The 19,907-nt window shown below is 42.6% G+C and overlaps 1 protein-coding gene and 1 pseudogene across 1 annotated transcript in view; both read left to right on the forward strand.

Annotated features, from left to right (window-relative positions):
• The window catches only part of LOC145413606 (short transient receptor potential channel 4-associated protein-like), a 232,860-nt gene that overhangs the window by 51,432 nt on the left and 161,521 nt on the right, over positions 1 to 19,907 (forward strand). The window contains exons 6-8 of the mRNA XM_080283259.1: positions 10,613 to 10,723; positions 12,510 to 12,638; positions 18,070 to 18,198. Of these exons, the coding sequence (XP_080139385.1) occupies positions 10,613 to 10,723; positions 12,510 to 12,638; positions 18,070 to 18,198 (369 nt within the window). The remainder of the gene's footprint in view (positions 1 to 10,612; positions 10,724 to 12,509; positions 12,639 to 18,069; positions 18,199 to 19,907) is intronic.
• LOC145413884 (5S ribosomal RNA) lies at positions 1,040 to 1,157 on the forward strand (annotated as a pseudogene).

Here is a 19,907-nt window from a genome sequence, read left to right on the forward strand (position 1 = left end):
TGAATTCAGCTAGGCCACCACACAGAACACTCCTAGTCACACTAGACATTAGCTAAGCTTTTGATGCCATTCCCCGCCACAACCTCACAAACAAAATATTCAACACAAACATGCACAGTAACAATAAAAAGATGGCTGGCAAACTACTTAGCAGGCAGATGTGCACATGTAACATTTGCCAGTCAGTCTTCAAACATCAGAAACTTCACAAATGGTGCCGCCCAAGGATCTGTTTTGTCCCCCACACTCTTTAACCTATACATGCACAACATACCCATACCCCACACACCACAGATACACATAGCTTCCTGTGTAGATGACATAACACTTACATGTACACACCAAAATGCAAACACAGCTGCACACATCCTCAAACCTTACCTCAACATACTACATGAAAGGTTCACCCCAAACAGGCTCAAAATAGCCCCTGCCAATGTACAGTGACCCTTCTGACAAACTGGACAGCAGAACACACTTACATTCCACATCTCACCATAAACAACACTCCCCTACCACACACATATACACCCAAAGCTTTGGTGTAACATACAATACATCAGTGTGATTTAACCCCTACACCGCGGGCATATTTACCAATGTTTTCCGTGTGCCGCGGGGTTATTCGGGCTCCGACAGACTCTCAAAAAATATTTGCCAAAAATCAGTTATTAGTCCTAGAATATTAAAATTACATATGCTTATGGCACATACCTTCAGCTTTCTCCTGGAATGTTTGTTGAGCCTTCGTCGGTTACCGTAGGACTTGTGGAGACCTCTGAAGTTGGGTAACGAAGTCTCCACTTTACACTTCCCGACAACCCGTAATATGATTACCACAGCCAGATATTAACATTATTAACACTACTCTATGATTTTCAAGTAGTTTGGGATCCATACTTAAAAAAAAAACCCACTGTGAAAGCAATGAAAATTACGAGCGCGTCTGACCGTCGCACTTGCGCTAGTTCGCACTTGGTACTCTGTCATTAATTATTCATAAAACCCCTCACACTTTATATTTCTATTACTATATAACACTTATATATATCCACGTTGAGTACACCGTTTCCCGTCCGATCAGCGAAGTTAAGCAACGTTGGGTCTGGTTAGTACTTGGATGGGTGACTGCCTGGGAACACCAGATGCTGTTGGCATCCCTACGTGTCAAGTGGGGTTGGTGGAGGATTAGTGCCCCTCCCTGTAAAACAATTAACTCTAAGCCGTTGGCCACCCCGTTTGGGATACATGGCGTCTGGCAATGAATGAATGAATGAATATATCTGAGGGTAGGGGGGTTTTCAAGAATACTCCCCCAGTATCCCTGGTTGTCGTAAAAGGCGACTAAAAGGGTTGGCGGAGGGTTAGTGCCCCTCCCCGGAAAACAGCTAACTATAAAAAACAAACAAGAAGCCTCGGACAAGGACTGACCAAACGATGATGACCCAGGACCAGACAAAGGACTTGGTAATGAGTACATGGAATGTAAGAGGAGCGAATGATGAGGTGAAAGAGAGAGAGATTGTCCAGGTGCTTGAGGGTGCGAAAGTGGATGTATGTGGAATAACTGAAACAAAATGGAGAGGAGAAAATGTGAGAGAATGGGAGTGTGGATGGGGTATATGTGCAGGAGTAGGTGAGAATGAGAGGGCAAAGGAAGGAGTATGTATAGTTGTGAGTAAAAGATGGAAGAGGAGGATAAGATAGTATGGATCAGTTGGGTCAAGGATTGTGTGGGTAAAGTTGAAAGTTGGAATACAAATGTGGGCGATTGTGTGTGTGTATGCACCAACGCAAGATCGTGTTAGAAGAGTGAGAGAAGAGTTCTGGACAAATGTGGAAGTGTGCATGGAAAAGTTTGGAAGGAATGAGAGAATGTTTTTGATTGGTGATATGAATGATAAAGTTGGGAATGTGAAGGTGGATGGAATAGTTGGTGAGTGGGGTGTGCCTGCTGAGATAGATGAGAATGGGAGTGCGTTAGTGGACATTTGTGCTGGGAGGGGGTTGGTGATAGCCAATACCCTCTTCAGGCATAAATTGATCCACAGGTATACATGGCGAGTGATGAGAAGGGTGGGTGGTGAACTGAATGAAAGGAAGGCAATGATTGATTATGTGTGTGTGGATGAAAGGATGCGAAGATGTGTAAAGGATGCAAGAGTGTATAGAGGTTGGGGGAGTGGACTTTCTGACCACTACTTGGTGGTGGCCAGAATTAGAATGCAAGTAAGATGGAGGAATAGAAGAAGGGAAAGACGAGAGGAAGGAGTAGTTGCAAGGAGAGTGGAAAGGTTACAAGAGGATGAGAAAAAGGCAGAGTATATGAGAGAAGTGGAGGGACGATTGGGCAAATATGAATTGGAGCAGATGGGAGACGTGGAAGGTGTGTGTAAGATATTTACAGAAGAAATATGTGCAACATGTGATGTGGCGTGTGGAAGGAAGAGAAGACGGAGGGGGGTGCAAGGAACAGCGTGGTGGACTGAAAAGGTGAAACAGGCTGTGGCACAAAAGAAGAAAGCATACAATGAATGGATGAGAAATAGGGGCGTGGAAGAAGTTGAGAGGCGGAAGAGAGAGTTATATGTGGAAAGAAAGAGAGAGGTGTAAGAGAGAGTAAGAAGAGAGTGGATGAGGAATTTGGAAGGAATTTGATTGTAAAGTGGAGGGACTGTAAGAAAATGTTCTGGAGAGAAGTGAAAAGAGTAAGACAGGGTGGAAGTGAAGTTAGCAGGGGAGTGAAAGATAAAAATGGTAGATTACTAGTGGAGAAGGGAGAAAAAGTGAGCAGATGGAGAGAACACTTTAAGGAATTGTTGAACGTTGAGGATGGAAGTAATGCGAGTATAAGTGGCTAGGGAATGGCTGGGAGAAGGAGGGAGGTGAGAAGACAGGAAGAAATCAGTAGGATAGAAGTTGTGGAAGCAATGAAGAAAGTTAAATCGGGGAAAGCCCCAGGAATTGATGGAGTGTGTGGTGAAATGCTGAAGCATGGGGGAGAGATAGTAGTAGAATGGATGTGGAAGATGTGCAGATTGGCCTGGGAGGAAAGTAGAGTCCCGGAGGATTGGAAGTCAGGTATAATTATTCCCTTGTACAAAGGAAAAGGGGAAAAAGAAGTGTGTGGTAATCATAGGGGCATTTGTCTTCTTAGTATAATAGGAAAAGTGTATGGTAGGATACTTATAGACAGAGTTAGAGAAAGAACAGAGAAATTAGTTGGAGAAGAACAGGGAGGCTTTAGGAAGGGAAGAGGTTGTGTAGATCAGATATTCATTCTTAGATCTTTAGTGGAAAAGTTTCTAGAGAAGGGAAAGAAGTTGTATGCGGCTTTCATGGATTTGGAGAAAGCATATGACAGGGTGGATAGACAAGGATTGTGGAAAGTGTTAAGAATATATGGAGTAGATGGGAAGTTGTTGAATGCTGTGAAGAGTATGTACGATGGTGCGAAGGCTGCAGTGTGTGTGGATGGTGAACTGAGTGAATTTTTCTCCTTGAAGGTTGGTTTGAAACAGGGATGTGTCATGTCTCCATGGTTGTTCAATGTGTATATGGATGGGGTAATAAAAGAGGTACAAGGTAGGGTAGTGGATGTTGGAGTGGCCCTGGTGAGAGAGGATAGTGTTTGGAAACTCCCTGTACTGTTGTTTGCAGATGATACTGTGTTGTTGAGTGAAGACGAAGGGGAGCTGCAAGGCTTGGTGGATGAGTTTGAGAGAGTGTGTAAGAAACGGAATCTAAATGTGAATGTAGGGAAGAGTAAAGTGATGGTCTTTGAGAGAGGTGAAGTTAGTGAATGTACAGTGAGGTTGGATGGTGATGAATTGGAAAATGTGAGTACGTTTAAGTACTTGGGTAGTGTGATGAGTAAGGATGGAGGTTTGGAGGGTGCAGTGCTTGAAAGGGTACAGCAGGGAAGAAAGGTTGCTGGTTCTTTGAAAGCAGTGATAAGAAACAGGGAAGTGAGCATGGAAGTGAAAAAGTTACTACATGACAGTATTGTGATACCAACTCTAACGTACGGAAGTGAAGCTTGGACATTGTTGGAAGGACACAAGTCAAGAGTGAGAGCAGTGGAAATGAGTTATTTAAGAGGAACCTGTGGAGTCACGTGGAGAGACAGGCTGACGAATGAGGATATAAAGGAGCGCTGTGGTGTGGATGTGGATGTGATAGGAAGCGTTATGAGGAACACACTGAGGTGGTTTGGCCATGTGGAGAGGATGGAGGGTGAAAGACTGACGAAGAGAGTGTATGTGAGTGAGGTGGAGGGGGGAAGAGGGAGGGGGAGGCCGAGGATGAGATGGAGGGATAGGGTGGAGAGGTATATGAGAGAGGGGGGTGTGAGTTGGGAGAAGGGCAGTGAGATGGCGGGGGACAGGGCGACTTGGAGGCGATTTGTTTGTGGCCACCCCAAACGGGATTGAGGTGTCTGGCAATAGATAGATATATCTACAGTCCTTATGCGTAAGTTTCCTTCAGTAGTATTAGTTTATTGTCACTGTAGGGATTCAATTTCTTTCAGTAAAATACGTAGCATTCACTTTCTCGTCCTGTATACTAGCATTGAGAGTGAATGTCACTTTCACTTTCACTCTCATAACTCATAGTATTCAGACATGCTAGAGTGAAACTTTCACTCTCATAACTCATAGTATTCAGACATGCTAGAGTGAAACTTTCACTTTCATTACTCCTAGGGTATATACTCGTATTCTTATAATACTACTCATTTACATTTCTATTTACGTTCTCTATTTTATTTACGTTATTTACATTTCTATTTTATTTACACTGTGTTATGCACTGTCACTTGAAGTAACTTATAAAACTATTTTCCACTGTTCACGTATATTTACATTCATTACTTTCACTTGCTGTTTACACATTATTTACACATTATTTACAATTCCACTTGCACTGTTTTACTCAATAGAAAGATCGTAGTCACTCTTTTTATCAATTGTCAGCCCTTTACCTCTTTCCACACGAGGTTTAGTAGGGGGTAAAGGTCACAGGGCCCTTTGCATGGGGGTGAAAAGTCCCTGAAGCTAGCAAGAGCGAACTGATGTACCTCCACGTTGGAAGATGAGAGTGAACTGATAAGGGTGGGCCGGGGTGGTGGCCTACCTAGGGAAATTCATTACTACCAATGTTAGCCTCTTGGCATAGCTATATATAGCAGTGAAATGATTGGCAGGAAATCTAGACAATACATTATAAATTAGGTAGTTCCAGGTGAATGTAAATATCACTTAGGCTTCTCCGTTCCCTCTTTATATGTATATTTATTACGAAAATAGATTATACGGCATATTTCAAGGGGAAATAAACAGCGAAAATTAGCGAACGAGTGCACGTGAGGTGTTGTCAGGTGATAATTAGCCAATTCCAGGTGTATGGCACTCTCACTTACCTTATTTCTTTCTTGTATATATTATTTGGTATAAGAATAGGGGATAGGGCTTATTTCAATGGATGAAATCAGTGAAAAATTCCAGGGAAGATTCACTTAGCGTAGCATGGCCGGGCAGGCGAGAGGATAGGGTAATGGAGGGGGGGTAGGGAGGGGAGTCAAGAATGGGGAGAAATGGCTAAATTGTCAACAATGGATGGGAGTACAGATGAGATTAGGAGTGCTGACTAGTGTTGGACATTGGCAGTACTGATAGGTGATACAAGCCCCCACTTGGAAGCCCGGGTGAATTCAAAATAACACAGAATCACAAAAGCGACGCCCCGTGGTATGATCCCTTGCTCCCAAGCGTCACGAAAGTGATGCCCCGCGGTTAAGGGGTTAAACAACACATTGCAAACACTGAAAATAAATTAACACCAAGACTCAATGCCTTGAGATCACTTGCCCATACAACATTTGGGCACAACAAAGAAACCACCACCACAGTATACAAACAATATATACATTCAGTGATGAATTATGCAAGCCCTGCTTGGGCTCCAAACCTCACTAAAACACACTACAACACTCTGCAGACCATACAGAACAAGGCCCTAAAAATAATCATAGGCTGCATAGGTACTACACCCACAGACCACCTACATCAAGAAACCAAACTCCTCAAGGTCAAGGATCATCTAGACATGCAAGGCACCCAAATTCTCACCACAGCCTCCACAAACCCACAACACCCACTACTCTACATGGCAGCACATCCACACACACACCAAGGAACATCAAAACAAGACCCAACGCATGATATCATACACAAATACTGTCATCTCTCCCCTCTCGCCCACCTCAGACGAACTTCCAGAAGCATATCCATACTCAAATCACTCGCCGTTCCATTCAGTCACTTAAAGACAACACACAGCTGCATGCACAGCCTCCTGATATCCACCCCCCTGACTCCTATGTCCCTCATGAGGATAGGGTCCACCTTGCCAGGCTGAGTTGTGGGCATCATCCAGCCCTCTTAAGTTATCAGACGAGGCTCGATGACTCTGTCGCTGATGCCTGTCCAAGAGGTAACACAGCACCCCATACTATTAAGCACATTATGGAAGACTGCATTGCACACAGTCACCTACGCCAACAACACAACATACACTCCTTGAGAGCTCTCTGGGAAAGCCCGGTCTCGGCCATGGCCTTCCTTAGGAACTCAGGGCTCTTCGGCCAGACTGCCTAGGGAACAACTGCTACTACCACACTCTTTGCAGCAATTCATCAGCTTTCGAGCTGCACCCAACATATGCAGAACCTTCTTTAATCCTTCTCTTTTAACTTTGTTGCATGCTTTTACTCAGATCTATGAATGCCATATATACATTGCAGTCCTTTTCATGAGCTTTCTTTATTATGTCTCATTGCAGAGATGATATTTTATTTACACATTCTTTAGTACCCCTAAAGCTACCCTATCTGTCAGTCATTAAATCTTAAGATACATTCCTTCCTTTCTCTGTGATAATTTTTTCATTCACATTGATCATCTGTATTCTTAAACAGTGATACAGTTTTTCACTTCTGGTACCCCTTTTTAAGCTGATGTTGCCAGATTTTATCATATATCACCATAAATATGAAAAATAACTTGTTGCCTATGTGACAACAAGTGGGTTGGCGGCGGGTTGGTGCCCCACCCCGGAAAACCACTACCTAAAAATACGATCAAGAAGCCTCGGACCAGGACTGACCAAAAGGTGACGACTAAGGACCGAACAAATGACTTGGTACGGATCACTTCAAGAATGTAAGGGGTGCAATTGATGAGGTGAAAGAAAGAGAGATTGTCCAGGTGCTCAAGGGTGCGAAAGTGGATGTATGTGGATTAACAAAACTAGATGGAGAGGTGAGGGTGTGAGGGAACGGGAGTATGGATGGGGTATATGTGCGGGAGTAGGTGAGAATGAGAGGGCAAAAGAAGGAGTGTGTATTGTTGTGAGTAACAGATAGAAGGAGAATATAAGAGAGCATGGATCACTTGGCTCAAGGATTGTGTGGGTAAAAGTGAAAGTTGGAATACAAATGTGGGCGATTGTGTGCGTGTGTGTGCCAACGCAAGATCGTGCAAGTAGAGTGAGAGAAGAGTTCTGGACAAATGTGGAAGCACGCTTGGAAAGGTTTGAAAGGAATAAGAGAGTGTTTTTGATTGGAGATATGAATGGAAAAGTAGGGTTGTGATGGTGGATGGAATAGCTGGTGAGTGGGGTGTGCATGCAGAGATGGATGAGAATGGCTGTGCTTTAGTGGACATTTGTGCATGGAGGGGGTTGGTGATAGTTAATACCCTCTTCAGGCACAAAACGATCCATAGGTATACGTGGTGAGCGATGAGAATGGTGGATGGTGAACTGAATGAATGGAAGGCAGTGATTGATTACGTGTGTGTGGAAGAAAGGATGAGAAGGTGTGTAATGAATGCAAGAGTATATAGAGGCAGGGGGAAGTGGTGGTGGTCAGAATCAGAGTCCTCCAAACAAAATGGAGAAATAGAAGATGTGAAGGGCAGGAGGAAGTAGTTCTTACAAGGAGGATAGAAAAGTTACAAGAAGATGGAAAAAAAGGCAGAATATAAGAGGGAAGTGGAGTAGGGATTGGGTAAATATAGATTGGAGTAGATGGGGGACGTGGAAGGTGTGTGCAAGATATTCACAGAAGAAATATGTGCAGCATGTGAGGTGGTGTGTGGGGTGAAGAGAAGACGAACGGGGATGTAGGGAACAGCATGGTGGACTGAAGAGGTGAGAGAGTCTGTGACACAAAAGAAGAAAGCTTATAGTGAGTGGATGAGAAACAGGGGCGTCGAAGGAATTGAGAGACAGAAGAGAGATTTATACGTAGAAGGGAAGAGAGAGGTGAAAAGATTAGTAAGAGAGAGTAAGAAGAGAGTGGACGAGGAACTTGGAAGGAATCTGATTGTAAAGTGGAGAGAATGTAAGAAAATGTTCTGGAAAGAGGTAAAGAGAGTTAGACAGGGTGTCAAAGAAGTAAGTTGGGGAGTGAAAGATAAAAATGGTAGATTACTAGTGGAGAAGGGAGAAAAAGTGAGCAGATGGAGAGAACACTTTAATGAATTGTTGAACATAGAAAATGAAAGTAATGCAAGTATAAGTGGCTGGGGAATGGCTGGGAGAAGGAGGGATGTGAGAAGAGAGGAAGAAATCAGTAGGATGGAAGTTGTGGAAGCAATGAAGAAAGTTAAAATGAGGAAAGCCCCGGGAATTGATGGAGTGTGTGGTGAAATGTTGAAGCATGGGGGAGAGACAGTAATAGAATGGATGTGGGGGATGTGCAGATTGGCCTGGGAGGAAGGTAGAGTCCTGGATGATTGGAAGTCAGGTATAATTATTCCCCTTTACAAGGAAAAAGGGAAAAAGAAGTGTGTGGTAATCATAGGGGCATATTCCTTCTTAGTGTAATAGGAAAAGTGTATGGTAGGATACTTATTGACAGTTAGGGAAATAACAGAGGAACTAGTTGGAGAAGAACAGGGAGGTTTTAGGAAGGGAAGAGGTTGTGTAGATCAGATATTCATTCTTAGATCTTTAGTGGAAAAGTTTCTAGAGAAGGGAGAGAAGGTGTACGCAGCCATCATGGATTTAGAGAAAGCATTATGACAGGATGGATAGACAAGGATTATAGAAAGTATTAAGAATATATGGAGTAGATGGGAAGTTGTTGAAGGCCGTGAAGAGTATATATGAGGGTGTTAAGGCTGCATTGCATGTGGATAGTAAACTGAGTGAATTTTTCTGTTTGAAGGTTGGATTGAAACAAGGATGTCATATCTCCATGGTTGTTCAGTCTGTATATGGATGGGGTTATAATTGAGATACAAGGTAGGGCAGTGGATGTTGGAGTGGCCCTAGTGAGAGAGGGTAGTGTTTGGAAACTCCCTGTACTGTTGTTTGCAGATGATACTGTGTTGTTAAGTGAAGACTAAAGGGAGCTGCAAGGCTTGGTGGTTGAGTTCAGGAAAATGTGTAAGAAACACAGTCTGAAGGTGAATGTAGGGATGCGTAAAGCGATGGTCTTCAAGAGAAGTGAAGTCACTGAATGTATAGTGAGATTGGATGGGGAGGAAATGGTGAATGTGAGTACATTTAAGTACTTGGGTAGCATGAAGACTAAGGATGGAAGTTTAGAGGGTGAAGTGCTTGAAAGTGTGCAGCAGGGAAGAAAGGTTGCTGGTTCCTTGAAAGCATTGATAAAAAACAGGGAAGTGAGCATGGAAGTGAAAAAGTTACTACATGACAGTATTGTGATACCATCTTTAATGTATGGAAGTGAAGCATGGACCTTGTTGGAGGGACAAAAGTCAAGAGTGAGAGCAGTGGAAATGAGTTATTTGATAGGAGCCTGTGCAGTCACATGGAGAGACAGACTGACTAATGAGTAAGTGGAGGAGCGTTGTGGTGTGGATGTGGATGTGATAGGGAGCATTAGGAGAAACACATCAAGGTGGTTTGGCCATGTGGAGAGGATGGAGAGTGAGAGACTGAGAAGGAAAGTGTATGTGAGTGAGGTGGAGGGAGGGAGAGGGAGGGGGGGGCCCAAGGATGAGATGAAGGGATGGAGTGGATAGGTATATGAGAGACGGGGGTGTGAGCTGGGACCAGGGCAGTGAAATGGCAGGGGACAGAGTGACATGGAGATGATTTGTTTTTGGCCACCCCTTACAGGATTAAGGCATCTGTCAATAGATAGAGATAGTAAAACAGGTTCTCTGGAGTGGTGCACAACCTTGCAAGGAATATTCAACACTGTCATCTGGATCATTGCATAATGTAAATTGTCAGGTTTGAGCAGAACATTTGTCAGCAACTAATCCTTCAGTAAAATTGCCATAAGTCTTTGTGTAAATGTGGCATAAGAGTTATCAAACTTGAGACCACACAGCACTTGTATGGTAGAACTTCCAGGTGTTGTGGTAGCCAGACCATTTACTACTTTCTTCAGTACCAACACTTCTCTTCATTCATTCTTCATTAACTGCATCGTTACTATCGCTATCCAAAACTGCCATTTCTTCATCTGTTCCATTACAGACATGTATATTCATTCATTTCTAGTTTGTCGTATCTAGTATTGCTACATCTTGAAATGATGCATTTATTATTGGTTTCCATCTCACCACAGCGGGGTTGGATCGATTGATAGGACAGCTGGAGGGGGAGTACTTGGCAAACTTCTGCAGCATCCTTGCAATCACCATCTCAGATCTTGATGTCTATGAAAACAAAACACTCTGTGAGTATAGAGACACTGTATCCTTTTGTTTTAAGATGTTGAAAAAATTGAATATTACAGTACAATGAATATTTTAGAAATTAAGTGAAATTCTTTTTCATTGCCTGCCCTCCTCTCTTCCTATTTCTCCCATCTTTCCCGTCACTTCTTATTACTTTTCTTTCCTTTACAGGTGGCTTTACATTGACTGACAAGCCAAATGGTTTCCTGTACGCCAAGAAACCATTTACAGTGCTGGGTGGTAACCATATAACCAAACCATACGTGTTCCCTACGTGTCAACAAGTGGGTTGGTGGAGGGTTAGTGCCTCTCCCCGTAAAACAAATAACTCAGAGTCAAATGGCCACCCCTCATGGGATTATGGTGTCTGGCAATAGATGGATAGATAGAATTGAAATATGAATTGTGCCCTGCTTTCGTTTCATGCTTACACCCAGGGATGTTTTACCCTAGTTTAACAAATTGATAAAACAAGTCATAATACAAAATAAAAAAATAAAAGACATGCTTCAGGTGAAGGGCTGTGGAACGATTATACTGGAGTTGCGAGTGGTACTATCATGACCAAAAGTTTGCTGACACTTTTCTGCCAGCTGTAACAGAGTAACGTGTTACATTAAAAAATTGCGTATGGGACAGAAAGTACAGGAAGCTCGCCCCTAATGCAAGGATTTTGTTCCAACCGTGGCGTGTTTGGCGCAAAACCGCGTAAGTTTTAATACTCCTTATTTTGCTCCCTAGGCCCCCTAAATGTGGTGTTTTGCTGTTATCTGCCATTGGTAATCAATATGAAGCACTTTAAGTGGTTAGAAGGTTTATTTAAAGTTATAACTTACAAATACAGTACTGCACAGCAAAATTTCAACACACACATACGTAAACACAAGGCAACATTCCGATGCTGATTGGTTTCGGGACAATTCGTCATCAAGTCAATTTGCCATCACAACAATAGCAAGACAATTCACCGTCATTAATGAAGACAGTGGTGGGTGATGCTAAAATATAATTCAAAGGCAAAATAAGTATATTTATAGAATGACTGCGAATCGTTCAGGGTGCGAGTTGTCCTGACGGGGAATTGTCTGACGGCGAATTGACTTGACAGAGAATTGTCTCAGAACCCACCGATCATGGGTAATCATATAAAACAGCTTAACTGGTTACAAGGCTTTATTTAACGCTTTAACTTTATTCAAGTTCTTTAACTTACATACCAGAACAGTAAATATTTAACTTACAAATACAGTACCGTGGAAAATCAGTGCAGCAAATCTTAAACGAACAAATAAAATAGGCAATATTCCGACGCCTATCAGGTAAACTGGTTATAAGACTTCATTTGTTGCTATAATGTTATTTAATAGTACTTTAACATGTACATAAACTTACCAGAACAGTGATCAAAACAAACCGTGCATGGTGCTACGTTGATGTTCGAGGATTTGGCCTTTCAAAGGCTGCCTCTTGCATAAATTTATAGTTTTCGTAATGGTTCTTTAATCTTACGTTGTCTTATACGTATCCCAGCACTAACTGCGTATAATTCTGAGCGCGTTTGGCGAGAACGTGCTCGGGGCGATCTTACTGTAATGTGATGTTTTGGGAGAAATGAGAAATGTTCATGATAATATTCTGGCTGGGTATAGTCAGTAAACTTCTGCTCATGATGGTACAGCTGATGGTCTTCTGTTAGGCAGAGGGTTATCCAAGCGTCGGGTAATTAGATTTCACAAAAAATGTTGGTCATACTAATGACTGCTCCCCTTTGACTCCTTTTCACAGTGTATGAGCAGAGCAAACTACGGAGTAACATTAAGTCCCTCTCTCCTCTACGAGATATCAACCAAGAGTTTATTCTCAAGATCCCTCATTTTTTGTCTCGCCTGGTTGATTTTGCCACCAAACTACCCTGTGAGTTCAGTGTTTTTTTGTTTTTTTTTTTTTTTTTTTTTTTTTCAGTACAGTTCATGGAAGACATCCATTTGGAAGAGAGGTTAGTCATCTTTGCAACCACCACTGTTGTTTTGTGCAAATTAGGGAGACTCATCTCAGGCTTCAGAAGGATGAATCTTAAATATGTATGACTGCTCATTCACCAAAAGGCAGATAAATCTCTTCTTAGGTTTCTGATATCTGTATTTTATATTTCATCTTGTGTGGGTTTTCTTCCACGTAGTCACGTACAGTAGTTACATTCCTGGACAAGAATTGTTGTGACTGCAGACAGTACAGCACAGTACATAGGTGGTATGGTTTTTTATTTACTGCCTAATGCTATTCTCCACAATTTTCTTCCTGTTATGGAGAGCGTCCTGTAAAATGCTTCTTTCATGAGTCTCACCTTTGGCTGCTGTAAGTTTCCTGGTTTATACATACTGTAGGTAGGCAATATTGATAATCTTGCGATGATGCCTTTATTTTGTGAGAGTTGCTGTATGCTTTATTTTGTGGGAGTTGTTGTATGCTGATGATTTGGTGTTGATTGCAGAGAATGAAAGGGAGGCGGAGGAAAGGTTTAGGAAGTGGAGAGATGGTATGGGGCAAAAGGGTTTAAGGGTAAATGCAGATAAAACAAAAGTGATGATATCTAGGGTTGGTGGCGGTACTGTCAAAGACGAGGGAGAGTGGCCATGTGCAGTTTGCCACAAGGGCGTGGGAAGTAATTCCATCTTGTGCGGTGTGTGTGATAAATGGGTGCATAAGAGATGTAGTGGTATCAGAGGTAGACTGCGAGATAATGCTGATTTTATGTGTATGGCGTGTCGGGGTGAGCAGGTGGAGATTGTCAGACGTGAAAGGATTGAACTTGCTGGCGAATCTCTTGAGTGTGTGGAAGAGTTTTGTTATTTGGGAGACATGTTTTGTGCTGGAGGTGGGGCTGGAGCTAGCTCTGTGGCTAGGGTGAGAAGTGGTTGGAAGAAGTTCAGGGAGCTCTTGCCTCTCCTGACATTGAGAGGGCTCTCCCTACGTGCTAAGGGGTCTTTGTATGCAGCATGTGTTAGGAGTGTAATGCTGTATGGCAGTGAGACCTGGGCAGTGAAGGAGGAAGATATTTGCCGGCTCAGACGTACAGAAATGACAATGATTAGGTGGATGTGCAGTGCGTCCCTGCGTCCAAGGCCTTGAGGGGCTGGGTTTACAATGGAAGAGTTGAGAGGTAGGATGGGACTGGAGTGTATTGGTGTTGTGATGAGGAGAGGTAGATTGAGGTGGTTTGGACATGTGGAGAGGCTGGGGGATGATAATTGGGTGAGGAAGGTGAGAAGTGTTAATATTGGGGGTGGGGTTATGAGGGGTAGACCGAGAAAGACATGGGACGAGGTCATTAAGTGTGACCTTAGGGTTAAGGGACTGAACAGGGAGGCTACAATGGATCGTGCAGCGTGGAGAGCCGCCATTAGGTGACCAAGGCCGACACATGCAAGCATGTTGGAGCCTTTAAAAACGAAACGAAATGATGAAATACGTTGCATTTCAGGAGAGCATCATAGAGGCCTTTTGTCCTCTGTTTCTGTGTAATCAGTTGTGTTTGACTTTGGTGGGACATGTGAAGCAAGTTTATTAGTGTTTATTAGAGAAGGATAGATTTTGGAATGACCTGATTCGTATTGTAAGCGGTATGCGGGATGATGAGATTGTAGTTTTGGGAGGGACTTAAATGGTCACGTAGATGAAGCAGCTCAAGGATATGAAAGAGCACATGGGGGATGATTTTTTTTTTTTTTTTTTTTTTTTTTTTTTTTTTGTATACCTGGGCATAGGCTTCACACCTGCTATCAGGGCCCAGTAGTCCTCCTACATACCATACACCTCACTACATTCACCACTTTGGCGCTAACACCCACCATCCATATTGAATACATGCTAGGGCTGTCTCATACAGGACTGGTGTATTGGTATTAGGGGGGGTATTTCTTCGTCATGCTGGCAGGTCTTCTGGTAGATCAGTAAAGTCTGACTTCATGAAATTCAGATCCTTAAACTCTTCCCTGCCCCAGCAGGGATTTGAAGTTGGGTCCGGTAGGACTGCAGGCCACCTCTCTACTGATTGATCCACCGCATATGGTACAAGAAATGAGGAAGGGAAAGAATACTTGAGTTTGAGGAGGCAGTCAACATGATTGTGTGCAACACACATTTTAGAAAAAGAGAGTTGGTTGATTACATACAAGCCTGGGAGAAATTGCAGCCAGATAGACTATTTCATGGTCAAGAGGGCTGATAGGAAGTTGATGAAGGATGTTAAAGTTACAGGGAGTAAGGAGTGTGTGTTGCAACACAGGTTATTGATATGTAACATGGTGCTTATGGAGCTGGTGATCAAAAAGAGGACCTGTGCACCTAGGAGGAAAATATGGAAGTTGAAAGCAGTTAGGAATGCCTTCTATAGCGAGATGAATTGAGTGGTGACTGAACAGGGAGATGTTGATAGAAGTGTTAATGACCAGTATATAGCCCTCAGGAACACTGATTCAGTGTGTGGATGAACAAGGGACCCCCCAAGACATAAAGTAAATTGGTGATGAGATGAGGGTGTAGAAGTTGCAGTTATGGAGAAAAAGAAGGCTTTTCCGGGAGTGGAGAAAGGGTGGTAGCAGAGAGGAATACTTGGCTGCCAAGTGTAGGGCTAGTAGAGAGGCTTACAGGGCAAACTGTAAGAATTAAGAGGAAGGATGGACTGGAGTGTATTGGGTTTGTGATGAGGAGAGATAGATTGAAATGGTTTGGGCATGTGGAGAGGGTGGAGGATGCCAATTGGGTGCAGAAAGTGAGAGGTACTAATGGTGGGAATAGGGTTGCGAGACTGCGAGAGGCATACCGAAATTGACCTGGGATGATGTCATAGAGTGTGATCTATGTTATAAGAAACTGAATAAGGAGGCTGCCAGAGACTGAGCAGTATGGAGGGCTGCCGTTAGGTGGCCAAAGCCGACACATGCAAGCATGTTGGAGCCTTTATAAACGATATGAATGATAAACAGAGACAGAGATACTTATCTATTTTTTGTCCAAGTCTTTCCTGTATGTAACAGGTAAACTTTTGAGCTGTCATCCTTTTTCTCTATTTGCCTCAGCCTGTGATCTCCCAGTCTTATAAATGCAATGTGTCCAGGCATCTCGAAATGAATGGATTTTGAATTTGGCTCTCTTTTTGTTTTAATTGTGTACTGTATTTGTCTTTGCCTGTGTCCAGGTATCTTGAAATGAGTGGATCTTGATTTTGGCTCCTTTTTTATCATATTTCTGTAGTTGCCCTTGCCTGTGAACCACAGTTTTATAATCACAATGCATCCAGGCATTTTGATATGAATGGATCTTGAGTTTGACACTTTTTGTTTCTTTTTTCTTGGAAATAACTTCTTTCTGGATCTCAGTCTTGTGGTTCTTTCTTTTTTAAAATGTTCTGTCATTTACATACCTAATAACCTTGTGCCACAAGAAATTTCCAGTGTTTACAACAGCAGTCGAACATAGCATTACAGCAGTACATGGCATATGTAATCCAAATTGTAGATGATTGATTAAGCAAAGGAAGCATATGATTGCGTTATAAATTTGCGTGTTTGTTTGTGCTGATACTCGTGTTGAATGTTGGACAAGGTCTGTACTGTAGTGCAGTCTGTTCTTAACTTAAAGTATGTTGCAGGGTTTATGCTACTGTGTAATTTTTTCTCCCCCTGCTCAACTGATTAGGCATAGTTCGATATTTAGTTTAAAAATGTTCGATATGTGATATACAAATTTTGCAGTGGCAGCTTGCCCACACATGGAGTCTGCAAGCCACCAGACACACCACCACCATCATCTACCCATCTTTTCTGGCTAGTGCAGTTATGTTTCAGTATTTTGATTACTCTTTGCAGTGTCATGATTTAGGTGATTTTTTTAAAATAGATATTAAAATGTCGGCTGTACTACTAGAATATAAATTCAGAGTAGCTAAAAAAATAATGCATACTTACACTGAATACTTATGTAATGTGATGTTAGTGCCATAAGCATCACAAATTGTTGTGGCCCAGGTCTGTCTGTAGGAGGAATTTTCACTGGCACACCAATTCCTCGAGTAATATATCTACTTGCTGCTGACAGGGTACCTGGTTAAAGAAAACTGCAATAGAGGAATAGGAAAATCATTATGAAGGCCCACCTGCTTTTGGCCACTCAACCAAAGTCACCATTTTTCTCATATATCTATCAAAAATGTCCTAAACACCTTTCCAAAACACAGTTGGAATAAAAATCTGTCATACATATGCCCACATATACACAACAAACACAGATAACACACAAAACACATACAACACACATCATCATCATCCGGACCTCCTTTCCCACCCTAGCGCAGGGTGAGGAGTAGCAATGTCCAGACAGCCCAAATTTGCCCAGTCCAGTGGGTCACACTTCCATTCACCCATCATTCAAGCCCCCGGAATCCTGGCTGTATCATATACGCCGAAAACATTCATCACATAAACCTATCTGACTGAGTCAGTCCAGATGCTGCCACATTAAAAAGGGGTGCCAAAATCCCTGATCATGCACTTCTCCTCACAACATTCATCCAGCCAGCTCAATCTCCTGTTAGTTCCTTAACCTCACCGACTTCCAAACCTCTCTTCCACACACACGCATCCACCTTATCTCTCCACCTTCTTCTTGCCCTACCTCGCCTCCTCCCTCCTTCCTCCTTCATATTTGCTCAGATACACCTTTTTCGCTACTCTGGTGTTATCCATTCTCACCACATGAAATACCATCTCAATGGCAGCTTGCTCACACACACAAAATACTCACACACAGCAGACATGGGAGTCAGCTACACCTGATTAGAATGAAATCATATTCAGCTTGAGCCACATTACAGCTATGGCTGACCACATATGTGGTGAAGGAGTAACTTTTACATGCTATACTGTAGTAAAAAAAAAAAAAAAAAAAAAAAAAAAAAAAAAAATACATTTTGATGTCTTACTCGAGGACTCGATGTGTAGCATACTGCAAGCAAAATAAAAGAGCATAAGGTGAACATGGTGATGTGATATTCAAGAAGTTGTAGTTGATGCCAGCAGCCGGTTAAATGAGATAGTATTGGTCATGTTTCAGATTATGTCTCATTAACATCGGCATGACATCTACTGTTTGATTATTGGAAGGCACAATAAAAGTCTTCACCACTAGTCAGTGGAGAGTCAGAGGTGTTCTGAATTTACAGTTACTGTATTGCAATGTGTTGGATAGTAAGCTGTGTTAAAGAGTCCATTGTAACTTAATTTCACTTAATTTAGTGTTACCGTGTTTTCTTATTGTGATGTCATTGCCACTTCTTTCATCTGGCCAGATGAACCACGGTACCAGGGCCTGACCATGGAGGTGGATCATTGGATGAGACTAATTGAGGACTCCATGACTGAGGTGTTGCGAAGTCATCAGTCCACCCTTGTTTCTTCAGCCAGCCAGAATGTTGCAGGTCAGCTCATAACTTCATTAACCCCTAACTGTTAGTTGTCAGTATGGACCGATACAATAGAGGTGGCAGGAGGCCACTGGGTGTCATTAGGAACCACAATTGTTTTCGCGGCACAGTTTGAAGTGGCCGCCACTTGATCTCATCTCCAAAAGCTGGGGAGAGATTCCTGCCAGCTGAGTTAAACATACCTCGATTGTCTCTGTGACATTGCCAGGTGTAAGATGATGTTTTTTAATGCTCCTCATCCAATTCTGTTCTCACTTCATGTGGACTTTTGCGTCATCCACCCCTGCCAAGCCTCATTCCAAGGATACTAGGAAAGGACTCGTTGATAGTGCCATAGGGCGTGCCTTGGACGCCACTGTGTCTAGTTTATCTAGTAATGGAGAAGTTATCATGTTGAGAGCGAAGCCAGAATCGGAGCCGCAGGCGTGCACATGAATACATCCTGCCACGTGCGCCAAAAATTACTCCTCTTCATCACATCCATACTCATTGACACGATGACCTACAGACCTGAGGATACTTTCATTCACAAGAAGAAGAGTTGTTGAGTAATACGGTCTTTAATTTGTTTCCCTAACCGCTATAGTTTCTGAGATATTAAGGTGTGAAAACAGACTATTTTCAGAAAAATGCCCATAGTGAAAGAATGACTGCGCAATAAATAGCCTAGCGTTTAGGGGATAATACAACACACCCTTGTTTGTGACTGGGGTGTGTTTCTGAAAACCAGTCATATAAAAATTGATTGTGTAGTGAATTTAGCATTGTAATGATCATACATCCATCCATCCATCATCCAATCCTGTGTTGCCCCATGAGGAGTGTAGAAGCCCAGGGCTAGGCAGTTGGTCTTGACATTTAAGGTGAGAGTGAAAATACAATTGAGAAAAATTATTGCATCATTATCATCATCATTATCATCATCTACTCCTGTGTTGCCCCATGAGGAATGTAGGAGCCAGGGGCTAGGCAAGTTGGTCCTGACATTTAAAATGAGCATTACCAGCCTCACTCATCCCTGAGTGGCAGTACATGAGCAGTAAACCCCAACCATCCCTTGGATATAAACCTGCCCAGTCTCAGTTCAATTGGAGCACCTTAATTACCCACTAAACCACAAGGTGCCATAATCTGGTTATATGATTACCACCCAGTGTAGTAAATGGTTTCCAGGGGTACAGAAAACCATTTGACTAGCCACTCAGTTTAGTCACCCATAGACAGAAGGAAGAGGAAAGAATCAAGGAAAGAAAGAAAGAAGAGGAAGGAAGGAAAGAAGGATGGAAGAGAGGAAAGGGCAGTCACCTGAGAGCAGCACTACATCAAGTGAGTGGGTGGTGAGCGCCCCACCTACCACAAAAAAATAAAATGGGCATCACAGCAATTGTATAAGCAGAAAAGCAATCATTAAAAAAGTCCTAAGTTCATATTGATTGTACAGTGGGATCTCCTAATTCACGGCTTTATGGGACTGAGCATTCGCCGCGCTTTGATAATTCTGCGAGCTAGAAATAACTAATCTTATGGGGAAAATTACATATGGGCCTGTCATCTCGGAATAGTTGCCACTCTTACACCCAAACCTACATCAAACAGGTCACCAGCAAGCACTAACAATCTGAAAAAGATATTAATAAAGCCTATATAACCTAACAATGCTCCTTTAGGAGTTTATGAATCCCCTCAAGTTAAAAAAAAACATC

Source organism: Coenobita brevimanus, chromosome 97 (genome assembly GCF_032717465.1).
Source record: "Coenobita brevimanus isolate Jiangsu-jjx chromosome 97, ASM3271746v2, whole genome shotgun sequence".
Classification (NCBI taxonomy): Eukaryota; Metazoa; Arthropoda; class Malacostraca; order Decapoda; family Coenobitidae; genus Coenobita; species Coenobita brevimanus.